Source organism: Cololabis saira, chromosome 1, assembly GCF_033807715.1.
Source record: "Cololabis saira isolate AMF1-May2022 chromosome 1, fColSai1.1, whole genome shotgun sequence".
Lineage (NCBI taxonomy): Eukaryota > Metazoa > Chordata > Actinopteri > Beloniformes > Belonidae > Cololabis > Cololabis saira.
Window position 1 is genome coordinate 17,232,487 of NC_084587.1, and position 26,741 is coordinate 17,259,227.

Sequence of the window (26,741 nt, forward strand, 5' to 3'; positions counted from 1 at the left end):
TTGTTTCTTCATATTATTAAAATAGCTGATATATATATATATATACATATATACATATACGCTGACCCTTGACTGCTCCAGCCAGACAGATGACACTGAGTGGAGCGGGTGCCCGCTCCAAGATGGCGGCCCCGCGGCTCGTCAGCGCCAATAGGCAGCAGCGGTTGATGAGGCGTCCATGTCTAAAGGCTGATTTATGGTTCCGCGTTACACCAACGCAGAGCCTACGGCGTACGGTACGCGGTACACTCTGCGTCGATTTAACGCGGAACCATAAATCAGGCTTTAGCTTTTTCCGTTGCTGTAACAGCCTGATCTGAACCACAACTGCCTCAGTCTTTGGGTTGGGGTTCGGGCTCGGCTACTCACCCGGCGATAGTTCTGCTGTCAGCGGCCCCACGAACACGGCCACCACCACAGAGAGGACGGCACAGGAGAACATGTCGTTCCTGTCTGGCCGAGGGGTTTCTCCCTGCTCTGCAGCTACCGAGGGCGTTTGTTTTGACTCTTCCTTCCCTGCTTTCCTTTTTTCCATAATAGAAACTACTTCCTATCTGGTCTTGTTTTGTTTTTGGCTTAGTGGGAGCAGGAAGGGTCAAAGTAGGTTAATCATTTACGCGCACTGATCACATTACTGCCGCATCAAGTCTGTGGGTTTATTTATCTACTTCTGGGTCACACGATGGGGAAAAAACATTTACATGTAAAATAGTAATATGAAATAATTTTTTGATGGACTATAAGGACGTTTGTCTTGTTTATCTATTGTAGTACTATATTTCGGCATATATTTGGAGACACACTGGGTCACATGGTGATAAAGGAAAAAATAGAATATATAATATAAAATCTTTATATATAAAATATAAAATATAAAAATATTTATATATATATATATATATATATATATATATATATATATAATTAACTAATAATATATATATATATATATATATATATTTATGTATATAATTAATACAAATATATATTTATTATTGATTAATTCCTCCATAATTAACTAATAATAATAATAATAATAATAATAATAATAATAATAATAATAATATATATATATATATATATATATATATATATATATATATATATATATATATATATATATAATTAATAAAAATCATATATATTTATTTATTATTGATTATTTCCTCAGGACCACAACAACTATGTTGTGATGGTAATATTTATTGGCAAAACATTTTTAAAGCACCTTAAAAATTTACCAAATATTTGTTTTAATTTTATTTAATTAATATTTAATGATGACTGTCCCAATCAGTCAAAGCGTCGCTGGACTTCAGTCCTGGTAATCTATTTGAGCAGCAAACCCTTTATAGAAATGTGTTGTTATAATAATAAATTAGTTCATAGTGCTACAGTAAAATGCATGGCGACTGAGTGGCTCAAGGAAGTAATATCGGAATAACAGAACTAATAACAGAAGAGAAAACCCTCGCAGTTTAAGAATTGGGTGCCCTGGAAAGCACATTTAAAAAAAAAAAGAGCAAGAAGAAGCTATAAACAGAAATCTCAATACTTGGAGACTGCCTTTTAGACTTTGAAACTTGTGTTTTTTCTAATTTAAACCAAAGCACAAATATGAAATCATTTTTTTTAAAGTGACTATAGCTAGTGGGGTATAGCAAACTGGAGAAACAGACACAGTAGGCCTAATAATAAAATGAAAAAGGTTTCTTTTTGCATCGCCATATTATTTATTTATATTTTTTCCCCAGGAGTCAGGTTCACGCATGCGCACACGAATAAAAAGCCAGGCTTTCCAACCGATGACCGAGTTGAGACAACAACGCCCTAAGGATTTAATCTCCTACAATGACAGACAAATTACAAGCCCAGAAAAGGTAAAAACAGTAAAACTATACCATTCATTGTTAGTTTAGATACTAGTTATTTACTAATTGTAGCAAGGGAGTCACAGCGGGGCAGTGTTGTAGCTCTTTTGGGGGATTTATTAAAGTGTCAAATTGGTAGCCCAGACTAGCATTATTCAAGCATTTGTTTCTCTGTTTGTGTTTGCAGCGTGAAAATAGCGGCTGGAGCCGTAGTCTGCGTTGAGAGCGAGATCAGAGGAGATGTTACCATCGGTAAGAGCATTTACATTAGACCACTGAAGGCTGATTTATGGTTCCGCGTAGGGTGTACGTCGTAGGGTACGGCGTAGGTCTACGTCGATTTAACGCGGACCATAAATCACGCAGTGTGGTTTTAATGCCCTGTGTCCCCTCAGGCGCCAGGACGGTGGTCCACCCTAAAGCTCGCATCATTGCAGAGGCAGGACCCATCGTGATCGGAGAAGGAAACCTGATCGAAGAACAAGCTCTGATCATTAACAGGTATTTTAGAATTCTTTCAAGCTCTGTGGGTTGGATTTTTTTTTTTTTTTTTTAATATACTGCACAGACTGCAATGGACAATTAGGTCTGCGGAGAGGATAACTGGGACTAACCTCCCATCTATCCAGGATACAAACAAGCTGTTGCTCTGATGAACTCTCAACACTCATAGAGTCTCAGAGTAATAACCATTTTACCTCATACTGCTGCACCTTTCACTTTTATATTGTATATATGTTAATAAGAGGCATTTGTCTATTACTATTTGTAACTATTTAAATCTGGGTTCAGTGAGCAAAAAAAACGAAAACAAATTCCCTGTCTGGCATGTTCATACTTGGCCAATAACCCTTATTCTATTCTATTCTATTCTTTTCATAGTTGAGATATACTTGACTGCTGTGAGTCCAGTTGGACATAGGTGCTGCCATGCCGGTGCTAGAATTGTATTTTATTTTTCAACATATTCTGTTCTGTGGTCTTTTCCGGGAGGTTTTCTGCCGAACAGAAATGGTCCATGTGTACATTTACTTAGAAGTTGTCTGTTTGAAGTCTTCCCCTCTGGACGGCGCTACAGAGCACTGTAGCCAAAACCTCCAGACACAGAGACAGTTTCTCTGATCACTCATAGTCTCAGAGTAATCAATCACTGTGCAATAATAATAACCACAATCATATGCTGTAACAATGCACCTTTCAATAACCATGTCTACCTCATACTGCTGCACCTTTCACTTTTTAAAAAATTGTATATATCTTGATAAGAGCTTTCATTTGTCTATTTACTGTACAGTAAGCAAAACAACTGGAGTCAAATTCCCTGTCTTGTTTGACCTGACTTGGCCAAATAAACCTGATTCTGATTCAGTCTTTGTTGGGGATTCACATCATCAGCAGTTGAAAGCTTGTTTATTTTATTTTGCAGTTACCCCGAAAATATCACACCGGATTCTGAGGTGGAACCAAAGACGATGACTATAGGTATCAACAACGTTTTTGAAGTTGGCTGTGGTATCCTTTCTGGTATGTGTGTGTATATCATTTTGAACTACTGCACTTGGAAAATGCCTTTTTTTGCCCCTTAACTTATAACGACCAGTATCACAAGCGCTGAAAATTGGTGACAACAATGTGATAGAATCTAAAGGTAGGAACTTGCACGTATTGGCAAATATATATAGTTATTTAGAGCAAGTTTGCTGACTGTATCAAATATCCTCTGTTTGGCTGTGTAGCTGACGTCGGCAGGAATCTGATCCTGACCAGCGGCTGCATCATTGGAGCCTTCTGCCAGGTCAACACCTGTGAGGTCATTCCTGAGAACACGGTCATCTTTGGCTCTGGATGCATGAGGAGGGTTCAGACGGAGAGACCACAGGTATGGATATGCACGATGGAAATGTTTCAGAAGTAGACGGGTATCCCAGGGTTGGGATGAAACTCAGTTGGTATTATCCCAATAGCACATATGCATACTATTTTCCTTTTTCTTTACATTTGCTAACCGTTTTGGGGAGTGGTGGCCTAGTGGTTACACCGGTGAGGTTGGGCCTGGAGGACCCAGGTTCAAGTCTGGGTTGGCAACAGAGGTGAATTACTGGCAGATCAAGTCGACACTAATCTAGTGGTGTTGACTTTGTTGGTTTCACAGGTTGTGTGTGTGTACACACATTTCATTTATATTAAATGTGCATTTGCCATTTCTATTGTAGACCAAATGTGCATTTCTATTATAGACCAAACCTTGAATAAGCTTTTTCTTTCTTTGTCAAATGTATTCTAATCATAAAGTTCATTTTGTCCATGGCTTTACAATTTAATTTGCTAAGTCTTTTTGTCAGACAAGAATTTTTAGGTTTTTTAAATACTTGACACACACCATCTTGTGACTCTGATGAAGGCGAAAGTAATCGCTGAAACATGTCAGGTATTTAAAAAAACCTACAAATTCTTGTCTGACAAAAATAATTATCAAATTAAATTGTATTCTAATCACTTTAGTGTGCAGTTGTGTGGCAAAAGTTAGTCTTTTAACCCTACTTTGTTTTTTGTTTTTAGCAAAAAAAAACAATCTAATTGTAGTGGGTCTAGTTCTCACTGTAAATTTAAACACATGAAGTCTAAAAGAAAATGTCATGCGAGAAATACCAAGAATGATTCTTGTAGATCCAACTTTAACAGCAATAATTTGAAGTATTAGTTTCCTGTAGGACTCTTATTTACAAAATAGCTTCAGTTCCTTGAGGTCTTAGGCATTTTGCTGACGTCCAGCTTTGTCAAGGTCCTTCTGCAGCATTTTAATTGGGTTAACAGGTCTGGAAATTGGACGAGGAAACTCCAGAACCTTTCATCTTTATTATCTTAAAGCCATTCTGATCTAGACATGGTGGCATTTTCCTCCACTTTGCGTGTCACTAGACAGATGGCGAGGGATCATGAATAAGTCTGAACGCTGCCCTGGTCACCGTCAGTTTCTGCTCCATTACATACTGTTCTAATATTACCACCAACACAAAAGGACCTGATGGGAATTTCCCATCGAAAGCAGTGACGTAGAGAATGTCAACTTTGATTTTCAGTTTCTGATTGGATAACACCCAAAGAACTTTGCATAAAGTTTGTCAATAAGCTGAGCTTTGCCTCTCTCCCTGTACATGCTACCTTCCCAAGATGCTTTGCATAGGGAAACTCACCAGGTGCCACTAAGCTCATAATCGGCAATTAAAACAGATCTCCGTGATGTAACAGTATTTCATTTTTATGCTCCTTTGGGCAGTTTTATTGGTTTCCTCACCCAGGGAATGAAGTGTTATTTCAGGTTTTATGTAGCTCAAAGTTGGATGATTTTCAGATTTGACTTGTATATTTTAACCCACTGACATGTTTTGTGTCATTTCAGCCTCAGACTCTTCAACTGGATTTCCTGATGAAGATTCTGCCAAACTACCACCATTTGAAGAGAACTGTTAAAGCAGGGCACACTACTAGTTAAAGTCTAACATTGCGCATCCTAAATTCATCTGTCATTTAGATTTTTGTTATAAGAAAGCCTGAATGTATATACTTATATAAAAAAATCCTTAATCTTTCATTTTTTTTCCTCCTCTGGTATTTTTTACTAAAATCTGCTCCGACAGATGAAGCTTTTCATCTTGCCGATGTTCTGTTTTCTAAGATGAATTAAATGAAGAAGCAGAAGTGTGTCAGAAGTTTACTTACCAATATTGACCATTTCATCCAATACACCTGAGGCACCATTGTGTAACACTGTAATTTATTAAAATAAGATTTGAAACCATTATACCACAGTTCTGCAAAGTAAAAGCATTGTAATACTCTGAAAGTCCAGGGTGCGAGGATGAAGCCGTTTCTTACTGGGTGACGGGGCTGGACTTAGCAAAGCCCCATGAAAGTTTTCCATTAGACAAGAGATTTTATCCAAATATAACCTCCAAAACATCTTTGCTAAACTAAATAAAATGAAAGAAATATTGACAAAATGGAAAAAGAGGATGGACTTTCAGCCTCATCTCAACGGTCCAGCTGTGCTGCTCCCTTTAACAGCGGTGGTCCTGTTAGGTGAGCTGTGCGTCTCTTATCATCTCGGTACTTTTCCTCCAGTGTGCTTCAGTTCTGTTCAATAATCTGAGGAGCTCCACTAGGCTGCTGCCGCTGCTGCTATTGGCTCTATGTCAGGAAAGACCACCGAAGGACAGAAATGAAGGAAAACGAGGGAGTTTCTTTGACCCAACAGCCGTTAAGTTTGTTTTGTAGCGACGCCAGTGATTCCATCTCCAGCCGTCACTGGGTTTCACATTCTGGCCACTTGATTCACTTCTTTGCAGGCACTCCTTCTGAATAGTCCTCCAGTACTCCTGCCAGATGGTTGTTATGGGTCTTGAACTGTCTCTTCCTCTGCCCGCTTTGTTTCTTCCTCTTTTGAACCGGCATCTGCGGGACAGACAGAAACAGTCAGCACTGGCACAGATCCGATTTCAGGACACATCTCTTAACGGAAGGATAGACGGGATGAAGAGGATGAGATGTGCACTGACCACTTTCTTTGGTCCCGTTTCCTGCATGGAGGAAATGCCTTGTTTCTTCAAGTACTCCTCAATCTTCTCGTCGTCTATGGAGTCTACTGGAACGCTCCTCCACAGCTTCTGAAATTCTGCAGTTGATAAAGAAATGTGGCCAAGAGGTGTTTTAAAATACCAAGAAGCATTTAAAAACTTAAAAAGCAAAGAAGACAGGAAGCCAACTGAAGTGAGAGTCAGAGAGATTGTGCAATATTTGAACAAAGGGACATCCTCATAAAGCAGCTGTTTGCATTTGCTGGTTTACATTGTCCAGAGATTATAAAGCACCGCATCTGTGTGCGATTTCTGATAACAATCCATCACTGTGGGAACGGCTGAGTAATATCAGCATTATTAGTTTGCTCTGCTGCCAGCTCAGATGTATATTACTGCTCACGCCTCCCACAAGATGATGATACAAAATGAACACGGTCAACAGCACAAATCAATACTTGAGGCACTTTGGCTTTCGCTTTGAAAAAGACTGACAGAAAGTTATGGTGAAACCTATGGTACGTCTGACTGGGTTGAGGCGATCGTCATCATGGAATGATGTTCATGTTAAAACGAGGAACAAATGAGTCGCACCCTGTTTCCCCAAGTGTTTAAGGAGAACGGTGTCGTGGCTTATTTAAAGGCAGGGTAAGCTATTTGAAGTGGGGAAAAAACTGCTCTTCATACACAGCTGTGGTTACAAAAAGAGGAAATAAATAGTCTGTAGCACTCTCCCCAAACTATAACTAACATGGCTCTAGCCGCTGACGGGGGGGGGGATCTGTGACGGTGATGTAACGGTATGGGATTTTACAGAACGGTGATGGATGGTACAGTATACTGCGGTGGCAGTATTTTATTTTTTGAAATGAGCAACAAAAAAGTGTCAGTATCAAATTAATGTATATGCTTTATGTAAAGTCATACAACTTATATTTGGTTTATGTGTAAGTGTCAGCTAAATGTAATTATGTATATTCAGTCACTAAAGTCTCTCTCTATATATATATATATATTATATATTTACACGCAGAAAGACTTATGTTATAGTAGAGGCCTTATATGAAGATGAATATACTGTAGTATGTTTGTCATACTGCCTCTATTATACATCTCTCTGTGCATCTATATATCATAGTCCATCTTTCTGTCTATTTCATGTTTTTTTCCCCTTTCTTTAGTCAAATTCAGGTTGCGCTTTGCCATGTCATGCATTGTCATGCGCCAAACAAATAACTAATCTACAAATGAACCAAGATTTTCAAAGCGACATATTGATGTCTTATAGATCTGTGAAATACGGGGTACCGTTTGACCCTAGGGCACGTGGAGTTTAGAGGGGGAGGAAGGTGAGGAGAGTTCATGATGTGCCACGATTTCTCGAGCAGTACTGGAGGGAGGAGGAAGGAAACACTAGCTCTCTGCCTTGTTGCAGTTTCAAATATCAACAGAAATTGCTTAGCCTGCCTTTAAAGTGCATCAGAGGAGATCAAAACTTTATACTAAAAGACAGTTAACATTACAACCGACTGTCCAGTATTATGTGATTTGAAAGCCAACATGGCCACCTGAGGTAACATGATGGTCCAGCTGTGTAAATGCAGGGAGCACTAAGACTCAAGTATGGCGTTCCAGGCTTAAAGCGTCTAGGGTCGTCATCAAATTAACATAACCTTATCAATATGATGTTATCAACATAACTGTACCAATATGACATGCATTTCAACCGAAATCAAACAGCTGACAGAGTTCTACGAAGGTGGAATGCATCTGTGCATGCGAGATCCAGTGAGCTTTCCAGAAGATTATACACCTGATACATATATCAAATAATGCCCCTTACCTTCATCTACCGCAAACTGGCAATGCTTGTCATTGTAGAATAAGATCTTTTTCTTGTCTGGTCTCGTTACGAAGATGATCTGATCTCCCAAAGCCTGTAAACAACCGCAAGAGAAATCATTTCCAGGGTCTTAAATGAGGGTGTTTGAGGTCAGTCCTCGAGGGCTGGTGTCCTGCAGGTTCTGGATGTTTCCCTCCTTCAACACACCATGACACAAATGACTGTCATTATTAGTGCAGACCTTGATGACAAGCTGATGACAAATATTAATTGGAATCAGGTGTGTTGATGCCGGGCGACCTCTAAAACACGCAGGATACCGGCCCTCGACGGCCAAGTTCTGACACCCGTGGTCCAGAGTGTTGAGTCTCCCCGGTGTTTCCTAATGACTCGTGACATCTGCTGTCAGTCACGTTTAAACACGGCCATGTCACCTTGATGGCCTTGGCTGAGTTGGGGAGCCCCTCCTCCACGTCGTCCAGCAGCACGCCCCCGAGGCCCAGCTGGTCGTGTTTGTCCAGCAGCCTCAACAAGGCTTTCTTGTCCTTCAGGTTGAACTTGGGTTTAAAGGCATAAGTCCCATCGCGGACCACGATCTTCGGGTTGTTGGCCAAGGCCTGACGTTGAGAATAAAGGTAAATAAAAACGTACATTAAAACAGGTAATGTATAACTGCTCAACCTGTTTCATGAATTTGATTTGAAGAAAAAAAAATATAAAGATTTTTTATTATGCTGTAAAGAATTAAAATAGTTTTATAAATTAATGCTACCCAAAGCTGAAAACTTTTTGCACACCGGACATGCAGAAAGTCGGAGGAGGAAAGCCGCAGCCAATTTAAAAAGAAAACTCCCGCACTGCCTTGAGAAAGGTCTATGACCGAAACGTTGGCCCAATAAAACACTAGTCTGGTGAGAAGAAGGTGTGCAGGAGTTTCCCTTTATAAATTAATGCTACAAAAATAAATTGTTATAGTATGTACAGTTTTTTTTATTCTAACAAACACGTTTTCATTCTGCTGTATACCGTAATGTGCAAAAATTTGTACCACACACACACACACACACACACACACACACACACACACACACACACACACACACACACACACACACACACACACACACACACACACACACACACACACACACACACACACACACACACACACACACACACACACACACACACACACACACACACACACACACACACACAGGCTGTAATATAAACAGAAGGTTGATACTGAAAGTGACAAACAAACCTCAGTCATGAGCCATTGTTTCTGTTTCATACTGATGTCGAGAAGTTTGGTCTCGTCCAGAATCTCTTCTAACGTCAGGTAGTGCGTGTCCCCATTCTGATGCCTTGTCTGGGATTTAAGGAAAGGAAAAACAACAAATAGACACAAATAAAAAAGACATGCATCACATCACCCTTTTTTTTTTTAAAAATGCAAAAATCTGTTATTTCTAAACCAACGGCAGGGTTTCAGTTAACTTTTCACAAGCTAAATTTCCCTCCATTCAACAGATGGCACAAAAGTACACACATTCAACTAAAATCTGTCAAGTGGAGGTGAGTTGAGCAGAGATGGATGGAATAGTTTTACACTGTCTACAGAGAGAACACAATATACGAGCTGTTTATGTGACCAAAGAATGACAGTGGACCAAGACTGACTCATTTGGCTCTTACAACAGATACGAGAAAAGATGACAACCTAAACAGGGGATATATACTATCCTGTTTTTTAAGATACTACCAAAATGTTTGAGGTATGCTTTGGTCAAGGAATACAGCACAAAAGCACCTCTTTACACCGTTCATAGCAGCTGGTTCAGGGGGTGGAGTCAGCCATTCAAATCTAGCCCACCCCCACTTTTACACAGCTTCCTCCTCTTTTCAACTCTGGACTGCCCACGTCTGTGGTGCAGCAAATGCACATTAAATCATATGAATAATAAATATAATATAATATAATAGAGATAATCCCCAAGAATGTTGTGACTCCAGATGGTTACCTTCATGTAATTGACGATCTTTGCCAAGCAGCCAAACTTGTAACCGGAGCTCGTCTTGATGTTGAAGCTGCCATTACTTGTTTCTGTGGAGGAGAAAAAGGTTAAATTTAATCATGTAACAGGATTTAATCCCACGGACACCAGGGCGACAGGACAGACAAGGGACAGGTTTATGTGCAAAGTTCCAGATAGAAAATTGTTTTTTCAACATTAAATAAAGTGATTTTCTAATTCTACTTTATCCTGTTCAAGGTTTTATAAGAGTCTGGTTTTATCACAGAACTGAAAAAACCCTACCGTTCCTTGAATGAGCACTAGGGGCCTGCTCCAAAAATAAGTCAATGTATTAAGTCCAAATACATTATGCCAATCCATAGCTGCGTATGTGTGTAATTAATGAAAAGAAAATAGAGGTTATGTGATTAGACCAAGTGGGTTTTAAGTCGGATGGTGGTTTTAAATTAGACGTCCAAATCAGGGCTCTTGTTCAGTCCTGTTTTTATCATTTAAGGCGACAGGCAAAAGTGAAATAGTTCCTTTGCAGGCTGCAATATGGAACGTGTTCATCTTGTCCCGTTTGGATTACTGTAATGGAGTTTATGTTGGAGTGAGTCGGTCCTTGCTCTCATGGTTGCAGCTGGATCAGAACGACCACAAGACTTAAGTGGTGACCATAGAAGAGAGCGCTTGACCCCTGCCCTGGCTTCACTCCGTTGGCTGCTTGTGTATCAGAGTTCATCTTAAACATCTTATGCTCGTTACCACCGACTCTCCCCAGTTATTCAGGTCAGCTGACCAACAGCTCCTGCGGGAACCAAGGCCTGGGAGGAAGCTCATACGGGACAGGGCCTTCTTTATTGCTGCTCCTGACTGTGAAATAACCTTCCGTCGCACATTAGAGAGGCCCCTTCACTGTCCAATTTTAAAACTTGTCTTAAAACCCATTTTTATTCCTTGGCTTTCAACCTCAACAAGAATCTTTTTTTTCCAAATATTTTTCCATCTTACATGTTTTGATTGTTCTTATTATGTTGAATTTCAGTTGTTCTTATGTCATGTTTTTATACACTTCTGATGTTGTTAACTGCTTTTTGTTCCTTATAGTCTCTTATTGTTTTTAGTAGTCCATTATGTGCAGCACTTAGTTTCAGCAAGTTGTTTAAAAGTGCTATATAAATAAAGTTGGTGGGAATGTTCCACTCATAGACTGTATAAAACAATAGACGAAGGATTATGTCACGTGACGTGACACATTGGTTTCTGACGAGTGGTTTTGAAGCCCATTTTGGACGAGAAGCCGATGGGAACACGGCCACCGTACATCAAAGTTGGCTCTGCTCTCAGTTCCGCCACCCAAACCTCTAGAGCTGCCGTCAAACATTTACAGCAAAATAGACCAGTTAACACGAGGACAACGGCTTATTAAAAAATGCCGGTCGCGTTGAGATAACAAGTGAGTCCACAAAAAAGTTTCATGCCCCTCATGACATGGGTGTGAAGTTAAAGGAGCATGAGGCTCCTTTTAAGAAATGAGACTCTAGCGCCACCCTTCACCACGACGGCCGTTGGGGGTACTGCAGCCAACAGCGAAGCCGGCACGGGAGAACGGGGAGAACGCGCATGCAGCGTCATGTGACGTCACATCTGCAGCCCAGCGCGGGAAATTCGGGCCCAGAATTGCAGCACATTTTGCAGCACACAGCCTGTTCAAGGCAACGGAGAGATACACTAGAGGGCTCATTCTTTTTGGTTTGGAACGCTTCATCTGACATTATTACTAGAAAACTTAAAACGTATGCAAATCTTTTTCATAAATCCTGCCTCAATCCTGCCTCAAGCTCCTTTAAAGAATGAAGACCAAAATGGTTTTCTTTAACCCGATTGTACATTTGCTTATTTCTGCTCTAAAGCTGGATATTTTAACATGGGAGTCAATGAGAACTGACTCGCTTTTGCAGCCAGCCTCTAGCGGGAGTCAATTAACTGCAATGAATCTTAGTTCTGCGTGAGCCCCAACACGGAAGTTACACAGTTGGCGCTTGGTTCCAACTAAATGCCAAGCTTGTTGGTTCCCACCTTTTGCCCATTTTTTGGATTAACCAGGCATGGGGTCAACTCCGTCTGTGAATGTTTGCAGGCCAGAGTTTCAGGAGCTGCATGCTGCCCTGCAGTCCCGCCCTCTGATCATCCCACTGCTGCTTCCACCCGTCTGTATGGATGTTTGGAAGACGCCTGCTGACATCCTGACCTGCAGTCCAGCCCTCCGACCACCTCAGTGTCTGCTGTCTACATGTGTCTATATAGTCATCCTTGTAGTGCACCAGTTAGCCATTGTGTCTGTGTCTCTCTTTTTCTCTGTTTTTCATTCTCTGTCTGTTCTCTATTTTCCTGCTCTGCCCAGCTGGCCTCTGGCAGGAGGGTCCCCCCTTATGAGCCAGATCCTGCTCAAGGTTTCTTCCCTCCTAAAGGGGAGGTTTTCATTGCCACTGTTGTGCTTTTTTCTCCCACTCTGGGAGTTTATGCAAAAATTGCTCAGGGGTACGTTCTGGGTCTCTGGAAAGCGCCTAGAGGCAACTTGAGTTGAGTTTTGAGTTTGAGTTTAATTACAAATAATTAAAAATTTTAATTATTTGTAAATACACTCTAAACTCAACTAAACTCAAACTCAACTTCTGTTATAGATGCTATATAAATAAATTTGAAAAATTTAATGTAGGTTATGGTCCTGTTCAGGGTCATTTGGGAAGTTTAACATTCCTTACTGTGACCAACATGTTGTATTTGCATTTATTTATCTCCACATAATTTCATTCTTCAAACCAAAAAGAGCAAATGTAACTTTTTCCCCCCTCAAGTGCAATATTTCCAGCTACGGATAAACATACATTTTGCAAACTGGTGAACATTTACGGTGACAAGAAGAGTGCATGTGGGATGGATTTAAAAGTTAGCTAAAGCGTAACACATTAATCTGTTTTAAATAGTAAAAAGTAAAACAGGAGGCGTGAATGAGGCAAATTTGATAAGAGTGATCTGAAGTCCAGCGAGCTGGTCCAGTTCTCTGCTGGAGTCCACCCATGCTGCGTTCGCCAGGTCTGGTTTCAGCACTCACCAATCAAAGCTGAAAACACACGCTGATTCATGAATGATTCATGGTGTGGGTGGGAGTCTCCGCGGCTCCGAGCCGCACGGTGGGCAGGAGCCTGAAATTGTGACAGGTCGGCTAACGAGTGGCGCAGAAGCGACGGATAGGAGACGACGGCGATGGTGGGGAGGAGCCTGCTCTGTTTGGCTGAGACACCAAGAGCTATAAGGAGTGGCGGAAGGAGGAGCGGGTGCATGAGCGCCGGCTGAAAGTGCATGAGAGCGCCAAGGAAGACAGCAGGTCGAGGGAGAGTGGAGAAGCAGGAGATAGGTGGAGCACTAAAAGGGAGGAGAGTGCATCTGTTGACTTGCATCTTCGAAAGACCCGAGTCAGACACACAGGTGAGTCTGCATATTTTTTTTAAATTGCCATGTGGATAATGTTTGACACCAATTGGTCATCCTAATCCACAGAAATAATAAATACACAACCTGGTCTTGGTCTTCGGGAGCAAATCAGTTATAGTGTGTTCAGGCATTTACATCAAATTTTTACAAGAAGCAGAGCAATTTATTTAGACATCTAAATCTGGGAATTGTTTCATCAAGAAAGATTTTCAGAAAATGCCATTTAATGTTCTGAAAATCTTTGCCAGTTGCAAAATTGAGGCCAAGACTCCAAATGCATGCATCTGATGAAATAAACATGGATCTGTCTGTCTGCACTCTTCCCCTCTTGAATAACAAGCATCAGAATATCTATTTCTGCACCCGAGTGCACTCAAATGCACCATGCTTTCGTTTGTGCAGAAGCACAACTCTCTGCAAACTGAAGCATCTCGTGTTAAACCCCGGTGGAACTGAAAGATGCGAAGACTCAGACAGGGACATCACGACTCTATACCTGATGTGTCTCTTCAGCGAGACAGCCAATGTGAGGAGAGCAGCATGTAGTCCTAAAACGCCTCCGGAGCGTGGCTGGGGTGGGGCTCGTTCAGGGGGGAGGTAACAGATGCTGCAGGGAGCCGAACTGGCCTTGTTATGTGTGTCACCGCTCAGACAAAAGAAAGCAGCAGCAACGGAGAGCTCATCAAGAGAAAAACGACGTGAAGGGAGGGGGGAGGTCAGGCAACTCAAATTGGTTAAAGAGGTTGTTGTCATGGCAATGAGTGGAGGTGAAACTGATACTGCTGGGTCTGAGATGAGATGCGAAGCATGGACCACATTCAATCAAACTGATTTAACACATACCAGTTTACTGTGTATTGAAAAATAGAAACACCAGACTGTTAGCATGAATTAATTACCAGCTCGGAGGAAAAGTTGCCACCTGTTTGTGACACCTGAGGAAGACTCGTGGTCATCTAGCTGTGAGACTAAATGGGATCCTTTTTAATAAACAAACACTTCCCTCACTTGTAAGTCACGTGGGATAAAAGTGCCTGCAAAATGAGTAACTGTAATTCACAGGTGTTATATTTGGAGTTTATCTCAACATTTATTCGTACCATCACTGTGTACTGTAAGCATGTTGACAGCATGCAGAGAAATTCTCAACATGAGCTGTTGATTTCTTGACAAGCCTTGATACATTCTTAGGAAAAATCTTTTCGGCAACAAATATGACCGCATTAAAAATATTACATTTTAGGAAATGCATTGTCTGTCTTCTTGGGGTACACTCACTCGAGCCAAATCCTACTTATCCCAGCAGAAATGACCGTAACATCTGGTCTGTTTCATTCAGTCTTACAGCACAAAAATCACGTTTTCCCTTCTTGGGACTGATCTTTCTTAGAATAACGGCGATGGATGTAAGGAATATCTTTCATTTAGACAGATGTAGTCATATTTCTGCCGTCTCTCCATTTAGAAGACAAATTTCTTCAACAAATTAATGCAAGACAAGCCCGTTCGTTATATGTGGAGCTAGGGGTGGGCGGTACACCGGTGTCATAGTCATCACCGGTGTAACACTGCGCCACGACATGGATTTTGCAATACCGTCAATACCGTAATAAATCAATTATAAAATAATAAGCCTAAATAAGGCATTAAAAACGTCGGTGATATGCAAGGTTTGCTGCAGTGTTGTGACAGCAAGAGGTTGAAACACAAGCAACCTGTTTCATCACTTAAAAAACACGCACGCCCGTGAATATGAAGAGGCAACCCGGGCCAAAACGAGCGCAAGTGGGACCAGCAGCTGCTGCTGGGACCGCTGCTCCGCTGGTGCTGCTCAGCGGAGCAGCACCAGCGGAGCAACTCCCAAGACTACACAGCTTTCACTGCAGGCATCGTGTAGGCTACTGCTGCTACACCTTACGACAAGAGTAGTAAGAAATGCAGGGCTTAAAGTATTCCGGCACCGTGCCGGATCTCCGGCGTACGGAGTTTTTTTTTCTCGGCGTGCGAGTTTGACTGCTTAAAAAAAAAAAAAAAAAAAAGGTTTGAGAGAAAAAAAAAGTCTGAGTCAACCGAGTTCGTCTACCAATGGAATGAGAGGAAAGCAGCTCTGGCTCAACCAAACTAACACCAGCCAATCAGAAGTGGAGCTGGGCGGGTCTTTGACGGCAGCGGAGCGCAGAGCGCTGTTTCAACCTGCTGGAAGAATCACCGACTTATAGATGGAGAAAAAATTAATGAATGTCGGTTTAAAAGAATCTTTTTTCCCAGAAGATAAAAAGAGTGACAAAAAAAATACCCATAACCATGTTCTTCTCTCGAAAAAACACACCTGTACCGCGGGCTTTAGAAGAAAAAGACGCTGCAGCGCAAGTCGGGATGGAGCGGCTCAGAAGAGCAGTGGAATACGTGCGAGGCGGTGTTGAACTCCGCAATTTGAAGCTTTGTATAATAATTATAAAAAAAAAAAAGGGTTGCTACTATGTGAATATCACTTATCAGGGGTTCTTTTTGGAACGTAACCCTCTCGAAAAACAAGGGATTACTGTATATGAATACTCATGGCATAAACCTGTCAAGTTTTGGATTTAAAATTAAGGGAAATTTTCCACCACCCGCTGTCCAACCAGCCCATAATATAATTAAAATAAATATTATATATATATATATATATATATATATATATATATATATATATATATATATATATATATATATATATATAAGATCTTTAGGTTTTTTGCCAAATAAATATGTTGAGAATGCATAATACTCTCCCATGTCTCTTTTTTATAAGGATACCTACCATTTACTTATTATATTATAAAAATATTAACCTTATTCACATAAAGAGACAGGACAGGCTACTCCTCCCAAAACATACCAAAAAATACCGTGATATTATACCGTCACCGTTCAAAAGATGAAAAATACCGTGATATTAATTTTAGGTCATATCGCCCACCCCTGTGTGGAGCCACTCACGTCTAAAAGATTTCTGAAAGGTCATTTTCACTTTTCACAGAGGAGCAGTGGATTTTAAACTTTAGGATGACGTATGTGGTCTATAATGAGATTTGAGCCATTGAGTCCTCTCGTTTGTCTCCTACATCATACCCAAGGGAGTCAGCTCTTATAGAAAAGCAAATGCAGCTCCTTTTGGTATGTCATTTGAACCTTTAGCTGCCATAAAGTGTTTGAATTGCAGTATGGCAAAATATTCCTTTCATGTCTCACAAGGAAAACTTCCTCATGAGAGGGGATACACTTTTTTGCATTTGCAGGGATTTTGAATGAATGAAAAGGTGCATCTTCTATTCGCAATTTCAAACTAATAGGTTACCTAATAGGTTTCTATGTGGAAGCTGGGAACCCCACATTGTAACGAACATGCACCTCCCCACAAATACAACTGTATGTTTGCTTTGGCCCAGACTGCAGCAATTAAAAAAAAAAGAAGAAAAGTGACTGGTCCTCTTGGTAGCATTGTGATACACATTTGGGACATAAGTCCTATCACTTTAAAGTCTCGCACAACAACCAAGCTTATATATTCACTAATGTTGGTCATAGTAAAATGACGACAGAAACACACAAGCATAGTTCCTACACAGCCACCTCGGTTACAGTAATAAGATATTAGACGAAATGTGCATGAAATATTTACGCAAGGCAGACTGGTCTACTCTAAAGAGACGGGACTTCTGTTCCTCTTCCTCAACTCTACTGAAGTAATCTGGGTCAGCCGTCTCGGTCTCTGTGACTCAGTGCACACAAGTGTATGTTATGAGCATGTATGTGCACATGTGTATGTGTGGGCAGCAGTGCTTGCACACTTCTCGCTGGGAATTTAAGACGGCAGGCTCTGGCTGAAGACTGCCTACTTAAGAATATCTATTAACTCCATTATTGGACTGCAGTTCTTTAAATCCAATATTTGCATTAGTGCTGAAAGAGCTGCAGACATAATCAAGATGGTATATCACACTGCAAAGTAGGGGTGGGCAAAAATATCAATATGGCAATATATCGCGATACTTTTCCAGCCGATTCAATATCGATATTCAAAATTTGAATATCGATTTTTTTTAAAAAATTTTTAAATTTTTTTTATTATCCCCGATCTTTTTCCCATTATATCACCCCGTGCTCCTACCTAAGTGACAGTCCTGGGCATTGCCACTCTCTACCAACGGCCCTGCACTGAGCTCAGGTTTTATTTCATTTTATAATTTATTTTTTATATAACACAATTGCCTGTCCTTAAAAAATGAAAAATAATGGACAGAGGTTTATTCATTTATGGATTTATATCTATAATATATATCTAATTAAAGCAACCTCATACTAAATTTAATGTTAATTTCATATGATGTAAATAATATGAAAAACATATACAAATATGTTGCAACTTTAGCTTGTATAGTTATAATAAAACATTGTTTTGACTCAGTTTGTCCCATGAATTGTCACTATAATCTGATGAACGTGCAACTCGGATTTTAAGATCCATCACTATCATCTGATGTACATATATACAACTTGGATTTTAAGATGTGTAATGCATTTTTAAATTTTTCGGTGAACTATGTAGAATATAATAATCGGGATATCGCAATGCGTATCGTATCGTGGCTCAAGTATCGTGAGGTCCTTCCCAATACCCACCCCTACTGCAAAGGTATCATTTTCTACCAGGATTTACAATCTATTCTATAATTACATTAGCTGTAATTCATAAATGTTTTAATGAAAACATATTACAGGTAACGCTTCTGTATTTTTGTGTGCGCACACACTGAAACACATAACATACTTAATTTTTTTTGTTTTTGCTTCCAGACAGAGAACATGGCTACCAATTCCACCAACACACACTCAAGTAATCACTCCTGGAGCCCCGAGGGCTTCCCGCTTTCCCACGTCTCCTTCCAGGTCCAGGAAGTCTACCCTTTCCACGACGGCTGGAACGTGGCCTGTTTCGTCATCCTCTTGCTTTTCATCCTCACTGTCCTGTCCCTGGCTGCCTTGGCCGTCCTCTACGAGCTACTGGACTGTGGCTGCTGTGCCAAAGGGAAAACACACCACCAGATAGAGGAGGAAGGCCCACCAACCTGCAGCAAGCTCATGACCAGCATTTGCAAGGAGTCAGAGAGCCACACTGAGGTGGTATAAGGACGGCAAAAAAACAAGAAAAACAAAAAGAAAAATATGCAAGACTGCCTGAAAATGGTTTGGCTGGCCACAATTCAGCAAATGCTGAGAGAAAAGATAACTTATGTGCACACACACAAGAAGGAAAACCTGATTTTTCATTTTATTTTAGTCAACTCTACATGTCTTTCAAAAGACTGTAAAACCCGTACTTTACACCAAAAATTCCACTAACAGGAAAACAAAGCACCCGCGTATGAATGCTACTAACAGCGTGGCCTTAACGCTGAAAATAAGTATAGTTTTGTCCACATTATCAGTATATACTTATTTTTAGCATTTAAGAATGAGCAATGTGATATTTTGTGGGACTTTTCTCTCCCTAAAAAGGAGTCGAACGTTCCCCAAAACACAGTAAGAAAAGAAAAATAATATATATGGATATGAAAAATAATATATTGTATCCATTCTGACCTTTGAGTGCTCATGACTTACTGGGCATAAATTCTCTTTTATAAGATGTCCTGTATATAAAATGCTGTCCAGAGCTAATGACATGATTATTACTTTAAAATTGATAATACTGAGTTAAACATCATCGTAGCTTTTGATGAAGCTTATGTTTCTCTGTTTGTGCACCGCTGGCCTCGCCATGTTTAGCACTGAAACATCATCTCATGACATGTTTGGTTGCTGCACAGTGATGTACGTTGTTGTGTCATATTGAGCACAATGTATGATTTTGTTTGCCTTACCACAAACTGCCGATTAAACTTTGACTGAAAAACGTATCTTTTCTGTTTAAAAACAAAACCGGTACTTGGTGAGTGTAGCACAAAGAACTGCCTGAGGTAACAGAATCTCAATCAGCTTTACTGAAAGGTTTGCAGACATAAACAAGGAATTAGGGCTGGGCGATTTTGGACAAAAATAAAATCCCGATTTTTTTCTCTGAAAACCCGATTTTCGATTTCGATTTTTTTGGTAAAGCTACAAAAGACAATGGAATAAATTGTTTCAAATATTTTATCTTTATTTTTAAAGAAAAATAGCAAACAAATTTACCTATTGGGAATGAAGTGCAATTGAAAGATACTGTAAATCCTCCTTGAGTTTAGTAAAGTGACAACATTTACAATTTTCTTGACCAAACAAAGATGACTAGACGAGCTCTGTCTGTAATGCAGCCAGCTGCAAAAAATTCCTTTTTTTAACATCGATTGTGATTAATAAATCCGATTTAGATTTAAAATCGATTAATCGCACAGCCCTACAAGGAATATGGCATCAGTTACTTTGCTCTTCAGCCTGTTTTACATTGGATACCCTGCATTTAACACACAAATGTAGCATGTTGCCCGTCCTGTTTACATTAGGCCCTTTCACACAGCCAGTTCGAGGCGGGAACGTTGCGCCTTTAAGCCGCCTCGCTGTTCTGTGTGAAAGTCACGGAGGCGGAATGGGGGGGCCAAGTGGCCCCACCAATAAGCCGGCAGCGGAGGTAGTCACAGAGCCGTCACAGAGACGGAACGGGGTCTGTGTGAATGACACAGCCGGCATGCCGGCATGCCACTAGACGCTGACGCTGTCGTCACGCCTCTGATTGCGGAACGCCGGCATGCTGTGTGAATTTACAGACGGGAGCGGCGTTATGCCGGCGTTGTATGGTTCTGTGTGAACCAACAAAGGCGGCGTATTGGCAGGACTTCTTTACACCAATATTGCGGAATCTCTGTGTGAAAGGGGCTATTGATTGATGCAGGGTGGCGTATTGAGCTGGGTCCGTGTATAACTCGCCCAGGTCAGGTTTAATGTACACAGAACCAACGGGGGGGGGGGGGCGGGTTGTGAGAGGGATTCTTTGATCATGTAATCTGAGTACAACCCACCAGGAGGTTTGTTCTTTTCTTTTCTTTTTCATAAATAGAATAAGGAAACAGTTGACAAAAGTAACAACAGCAGCTGGACGTCACAGTTAGGGGCCTTTTTTTGCAAGATGAGTAACTGGGGAGACGAGGAGATCCGGGAGCTACTCAGCCTCGGAGCGCGGGATGCCCTAAACCGGAACCACAAAGGATGGTCCATTGTTTGAACCACTGGACACAAAAATGACACGCCAGGGCTTTGCAAGAAGCAAAACCCAGGCAAAGAAGCATTCACCCCGATGTTCATCCATCCCTGTTTTGAAAACACCTGTCTGACGTCGTATATAACCCTGCTGATGTAATGAAAATACGTCATTCTACACGCCCACACATCTGACGTTATGTAAAGTGGATAACGCATCCCTACTCGCCTTCCTAGGGATACATACAAAGGATACATTAGTTTTTGGTACATTCTTGCCCACTGAGCTTATTTCTTAGTGCCTGCAAATATAAACTGCTGCTGTTACAACTAACAACTTTCCTTCTACCTGCCTGTGCATACGATGCATATTGAGTATGCACGAGTCAAGTGCACATAACTTCCATAGAAAAAAGCAGAAAATCCTGTTGATTGGCAGAATGAGTGACATATTTCTTCCCTCAGCCCAAAGTGAAAAAACAAAAACACAGTACACCAGCTTCCAGGGGACAGATGCTTTTCATATTTATCTCAGAACACTTGGTTCCAGTCACAATTTCTGCATTCAAAACAGACAAAAAATGACACATGACATGAACTGAGGTTCATTTTAAGGAGAATAAATCCTGTAGATGTGATATCACCTTTAGTGTTTGGTCAACTTTTACAGGATATTTCACTTTGTAAAACAGGTGTATAGCATTGAGCAAAAACTTCATGATTCTTTAACTGAGCACCTTTGACAAGACCCAAACAACAGCAGCCATACGATTCAGGGCATCTCTGAAACAGATAACCTCAAAGATGTGCCTAAATAGTCGTGTTGTCCCGGTCACGGCATTTTCAAAACATCGGTATCGGCCAAAAAAGTATTGGGACATACCTAGTTATTAATGTTTTTAATATATATATTAAATCGTTTTATATATCGTTGCATTTAACGTCACTTCCGGCCGGCGTAACCGGTTAGCGAAACTAACATGGTTTACAAGTTTGAATTGTGAAATTGTAAATGTTCATGTTGCATTAAGCTGCTGCTATTCATTTCTTGCCATTCAGAATGTTGCACTAAGGTTAAGCCAAAGAGTATTTTAATTTTCTTGTGTTTGTGAGTTTGACTGGATGTCATTCAACTACCTCTTTTGAAGTTAAATTTATTTATTTTTGTTATTGCACTTTTTGTTTTAGTTTACAATTTCATGTTTTTACATTTTGTGGCACCAGTGCTGATAAGCTTTGTTGAAATATATGTCCATGTTGTTCTTCAATGGACAATAAAGAATCTTGGGATAATTTAGTTTTAGTTCTTTTTTTTTTTTTTTTAATTCATTGCCAAAATGTATCTGATCGGGAAAAAGTATCGGAAATGTATCGGGAGCCAAAAAAAGTGATCGGATCGGGAAAAATTGGGATCGGCAGATACTCAAACTCAAGTGATCGGGAGCTAAAAAATCCTGATCGGGACAACCCTACTAAATAGTTCCTGGAGAAACAAAACATGAGACAAACAAGGACATGTAGGTATGCAAGCGCTCTGATGCAATAGTCTTGTTAGAAACTCTATTCTAGAATTCTAGAAGCGACATCTGGTAATTTTAAGTACTTAAAAGTTGACAAGACAGCTGGTGATATTAGAGGGACGCAGCTCAGAAAGAAAAAAAAGTGTAAAAATTATGGTCAGTATTACATACGGAAATTTCATTTCCCTCACTGTGTGCTCTCACCTGCTGAGTCACTCAGATTTTTAAGTGCTCTCTAAACTATTTTCTTGCAATTCACACTATCTACATATCTAGATTTTGATTACTGGCGATAACAACAATGAAAGAGATCAGAATCAGTACAGAAACACTGTCTAGCCACAAACATACGCAACTGCTTTCCAACTCTGTGCTGACATAAGCAACGAGTCATGACTCGTCATGTGACTGTTAAGAGCATCTGAATTCACAGAATGAAAAAATGGAGTTGCATAAGGTACACACGATCCCTAAATCAATGGTGTGGGATGACTGGTGATATTTTCCTCTATGTTCTCTGTTTTGAGCTTAATATTGTATGATATTTAACCATAGCTTTCATATCAGAGGGCATTAACAATTAATGATTGAAACAAATGCACAACATACGAGGCATCCATGAAGAGCAAGTCGAAGGGTGATTAAAAACGGTTAAGAAAGAAAGAAATTCTCCACCTACCAGAACCGTGCTTAGACCCTGAGGAGCTCTCTTTGTCTAATTTGGGCTTCTTCTTTTTATGTGACTCTGAGGCAGTGGGTCTCTTCTCAACAGCTGGAGTGGAAAGAGCTCTCTTCTTGAACAGCTCACGATCCCTGAGTAGAGCCGGATCCATCCTGGAAGAATATAGATAGATTTTTTTATTTTTTTATTGATAAACAGGTATAAGAGCCAACAATAGATGGCGAAGTTCCCTTTGGTCTGAGATGTTTGCTGTTCTACCTTTCACATACTCTACAGTAGACTGTTACTCACTCAAACCAGAGCCTAATTATCAAGGGAGACGCTTTATAAACACTTCCATTAAGTCCTAATTTGTGGGGAGCTGCTGACCACCTTCTACTCTGCCATCATACAGTCTGTTCTCTGCACGTCCATCACTGTCGGCCACCAAACTAGACAGGCACAGACTGCAATGGACAATTAGGTCTGCGGAGAGGATAATTGGGACTAACCTCCCATTTATACAGGACCTGTACCGGTCCAGGACCAGGAAACGGGCAGGTAGCATCTCTGCAGACCCCTCACACCCAGGACACAGTCTGTTTGAACTCTGGACGGCGCTACAGAGCTCTGTACGCCAAAACCTCCAGACTCAGAGACAGTTTCTTCCCCATAGCTGTTGCTCTGATGAAATCTCATCACTCATAGGGTCTCAAAGTAATCAACCACTGTGCAATAATAATAAATATAATAATAAGTGCAAGTGAACTCTTTTGTAAAGTACAAGTTATCACTTTTCATGCACTTTTGAGGCGATTGATGTTCAAATTCATGTCGACTTAATAACTCTTGTAATGCCATTATTATGATGTTAACCAACCCCGTCCTCAGTGCTGTAAGATACCAGTCTGCTATGTGGAAACACTGGTATGACTGTCTTTTTTTAAATATTGTTGTATGTTTGTTTGTCTTTTTTAATGGACCTGAGTCTAAATAAAAAGATTGATTGATTGATTGAATAACCACAATCATATGCTGTAACAATGCACCTTTTAATAACCATGTCTACCTCATTCTGCTGCACCTTTCACTTTTTTTTTTAAAATTGTATATATGTTAATTAGAGCTGTCATTTGCCTATTTACTGTACAGTGAGCGAAAATAACCGGAGTCAAACTCCCTGCCTTGTTTGACCTGACTTGGATAAATAAACCTGATTCTGATCAATAACATTACCTTTTAAACTATGTTTACAAGACAAAAGAAGCTTCCTATTAAACCCCCTCTCCTCAAACTACTAGCCGATTTAAAGATCAGCAGTTAGGTTTACCATTACAGTGCTCTCCTGTCAGTTTTCACAACATTTTTACTACTACACCCAAATGTAGAAACAATAAAGATGTAAATGAACCGCAAATCAACACTAAATGAACAGAACAATCCATTTAATCACCAACCAGGTCGTATTTGGAAGAATTACGTTTGTTAGAACGATTTAATGTATTTATAAATCAGGACTACAAGCTAATATCACTATACAACGTATATATGTATTGATTTGTGTTCTGTAACGCCACTATTCACGCAGGATATTCAATAAACCCATCAGAAGATCTTCAGCTTTAGCCTAGCCGTAGCGTCTATACTTCTCACCTGGCACTTTGTTTCTGCTTACACACAGAGAAGGTGTCGAGTATGTCCAAAAAGGCCTAACTAATTATATTAGATGCGATACGAAATGATAACTTCTGAAAAATACAGCTTTTAAATTACCTCAAGTTAACTTAACACTGATACAAAACCGTTTCCGTTTGTTGTTCGATGTTTCGACACACGACAGCTAATCCTTGCTCTTCTTCTTCTTCAGTCAGCGCTGGTGATTGTAGGTTGGAGGTGCAGCACCAGTGCAGCACCGCCCCCTGCTGGACGGGGCCCGAAACATTCTCGTGTTTCTAAAACAACATCGGTGGATCATGAGTTTATATTGTAGCCTCTACAGGAATTTCTTTCTTTCAATTCACTTTATTAGAGACACATCTCGAGAAGAGGTCCATAGTACCATAAAATTATACATAGAACATACACGATATAAAAGACAACATCAACCACAAGACAGAAGACTTAAAAACCACAGTGACACAAAAAGAAAACAGTGTCAAGCGCAAGTGTACAGACATGAACACCAGTGGTTCCACAACAGTGAACCTGACTGAGCTAAGTGCAGGATTCATTAAGCAGGTAATAATGCTATTTAAAGAGTTAGATACTCTACCAGAGATGTCAAAAGTATTCACATTCATTACTCAGGTAGAAGTATAGATACTAGAGTTTAAAAATACTCCTGTAGAAGTTGAAGTATCATCTCTAGTTTTTTACTCAAGTAAAAGTATAAAAGTACTGGTTTCAAAATTACTTAAAGTATAAAAGTAAAAGTAATGTAAGGGGGAAAAAGGCCATTAAGGACAAAAGCCATTGAAAATAAATGCATCTTAGTATAATGCAAATATATTAAAGAACCATATATGTGTACTATTGAGCATTAACATGTGTTTCAGAGAGCAGGAGATATGATGACTAGTGCCTATAAGTATTGTAATGGTGCAAAAAGTCAAACTTCAGAGGCATGTTATCTTTTATCCTAACCTTTATTGGAATGTACATCCAAGTTTAGTTGCAGGAATCTGAGGGCAACGGATGTAAGAACAAAACTGGACAAGAACATCTGTGCCATAAACAACAACCAAATTCACTCTATCCGGATGGAGCAATTTAACCGGATAGTTTTCTTTTTAAAGGCCGAAATGAAATAGAGTAACAAGGCTGTTTTTAAAATGTAAGGAGTAAAAAGTACAGAAAATTGCATGAAAATGTAAGGAGTAAAAGTAAAAAGTCGTCTGAAAAATAATTACTCCAGTGAAGTATAGATAACCAAAATTTCTACTTAAGTAAGGTAACAAAGTATTTGTACTTCGTTACTGGACACATCTGTACTCTACATATAAATTTATTTATCAAATTCCGTAGCACAGCAGCACAGGTTGGTACTCCAACACTAACAAACAGATGACTGGCACTACAGCTCCTTGGGACTTTAAGAAGCAGCCTCATGCAGTCATTATAAGCCACAGTGAGCCCCTGCATGCTGCTTTTCTTGTACCGACACCACAAGTGGCCAGTGTATAGGGATGTGCAATATGTTTTAAACAAAGAAATTTTAACATCCACCGAGCCAATGCTGAATTTGCGCAGCAGCATATTAGCTTGGGCATACATTATTCGACACTGTCTATAAATATCTCTGTCATCAGAGAAATCATTAGTCATAAAATGACCGAGGTATTGCACCTCGTCACACTCGTTGAGGGGCAGAGTCTGCCAGAAGTCTTCATTTATTTATTAAAAAATATATATATTACCCACATGAAAAATACACGTATAACAAGCAAATATACACACAAATATATACACACAAATATCCCAAATATACACACAATAAAGGGAGGGCATTACAAGACAACAGGTGGGGTTTCAAAGTGTG

General features: G+C 40.1%; 3 protein-coding genes across 4 annotated transcripts; 2 read left to right on the forward strand and 1 right to left on the reverse strand.

Moving 5' to 3' along the window:
• The first annotated feature begins 464 nt into the window (after positions 1-464).
• On the forward strand, positions 465-5,671 carry LOC133424362 (dynactin subunit 6-like). Its single transcript, XM_061714950.1, has 8 exons — positions 465-600; positions 1,755-1,880; positions 2,059-2,123; positions 2,267-2,372; positions 3,298-3,383; positions 3,472-3,519; positions 3,608-3,750; positions 5,272-5,671. The coding sequence occupies exons 2-8, from the start codon at positions 1,852-1,854 to the stop codon at positions 5,362-5,364; spliced, it is 570 nt and encodes a 189-aa protein (XP_061570934.1). The 5' UTR covers positions 465-600; positions 1,755-1,851; the 3' UTR covers positions 5,365-5,671.
• Positions 5,566-25,070, reverse strand: gtf2e2 (general transcription factor IIE, polypeptide 2, beta). Of its 2 annotated transcripts, none has more exons than XM_061714828.1 (8): positions 24,977-25,070; positions 23,222-23,376; positions 10,313-10,395; positions 9,553-9,660; positions 8,723-8,905; positions 8,289-8,382; positions 6,428-6,543; positions 5,566-6,323 (listed from the first exon to the last, which is right to left on the reverse strand). In XM_061714828.1, exons 2-8 carry the CDS (start codon positions 23,373-23,375, stop codon positions 6,204-6,206), a joined length of 858 nt encoding a protein of 285 aa, XP_061570812.1. In that variant the 5' UTR covers position 23,376; positions 24,977-25,070; the 3' UTR covers positions 5,566-6,203. The 2 variants fall into 2 exon arrangements, with proteins under 2 accessions (XP_061570812.1, XP_061570736.1); XM_061714752.1 differs by having other exon boundaries at positions 5,567-6,323; positions 24,857-25,041.
• smim18 (small integral membrane protein 18) lies at positions 13,493-19,728 on the forward strand. The gene is made up of 2 exons (XM_061730326.1): positions 13,493-13,798; positions 18,644-19,728. The coding sequence occupies exons 1-2, from the start codon at positions 13,673-13,675 to the stop codon at positions 18,974-18,976; spliced, it is 459 nt and encodes a 152-aa protein (XP_061586310.1). The 5' UTR covers positions 13,493-13,672; the 3' UTR covers positions 18,977-19,728.
• Positions 25,071-26,741: the final 1,671 nt, after the last annotated feature.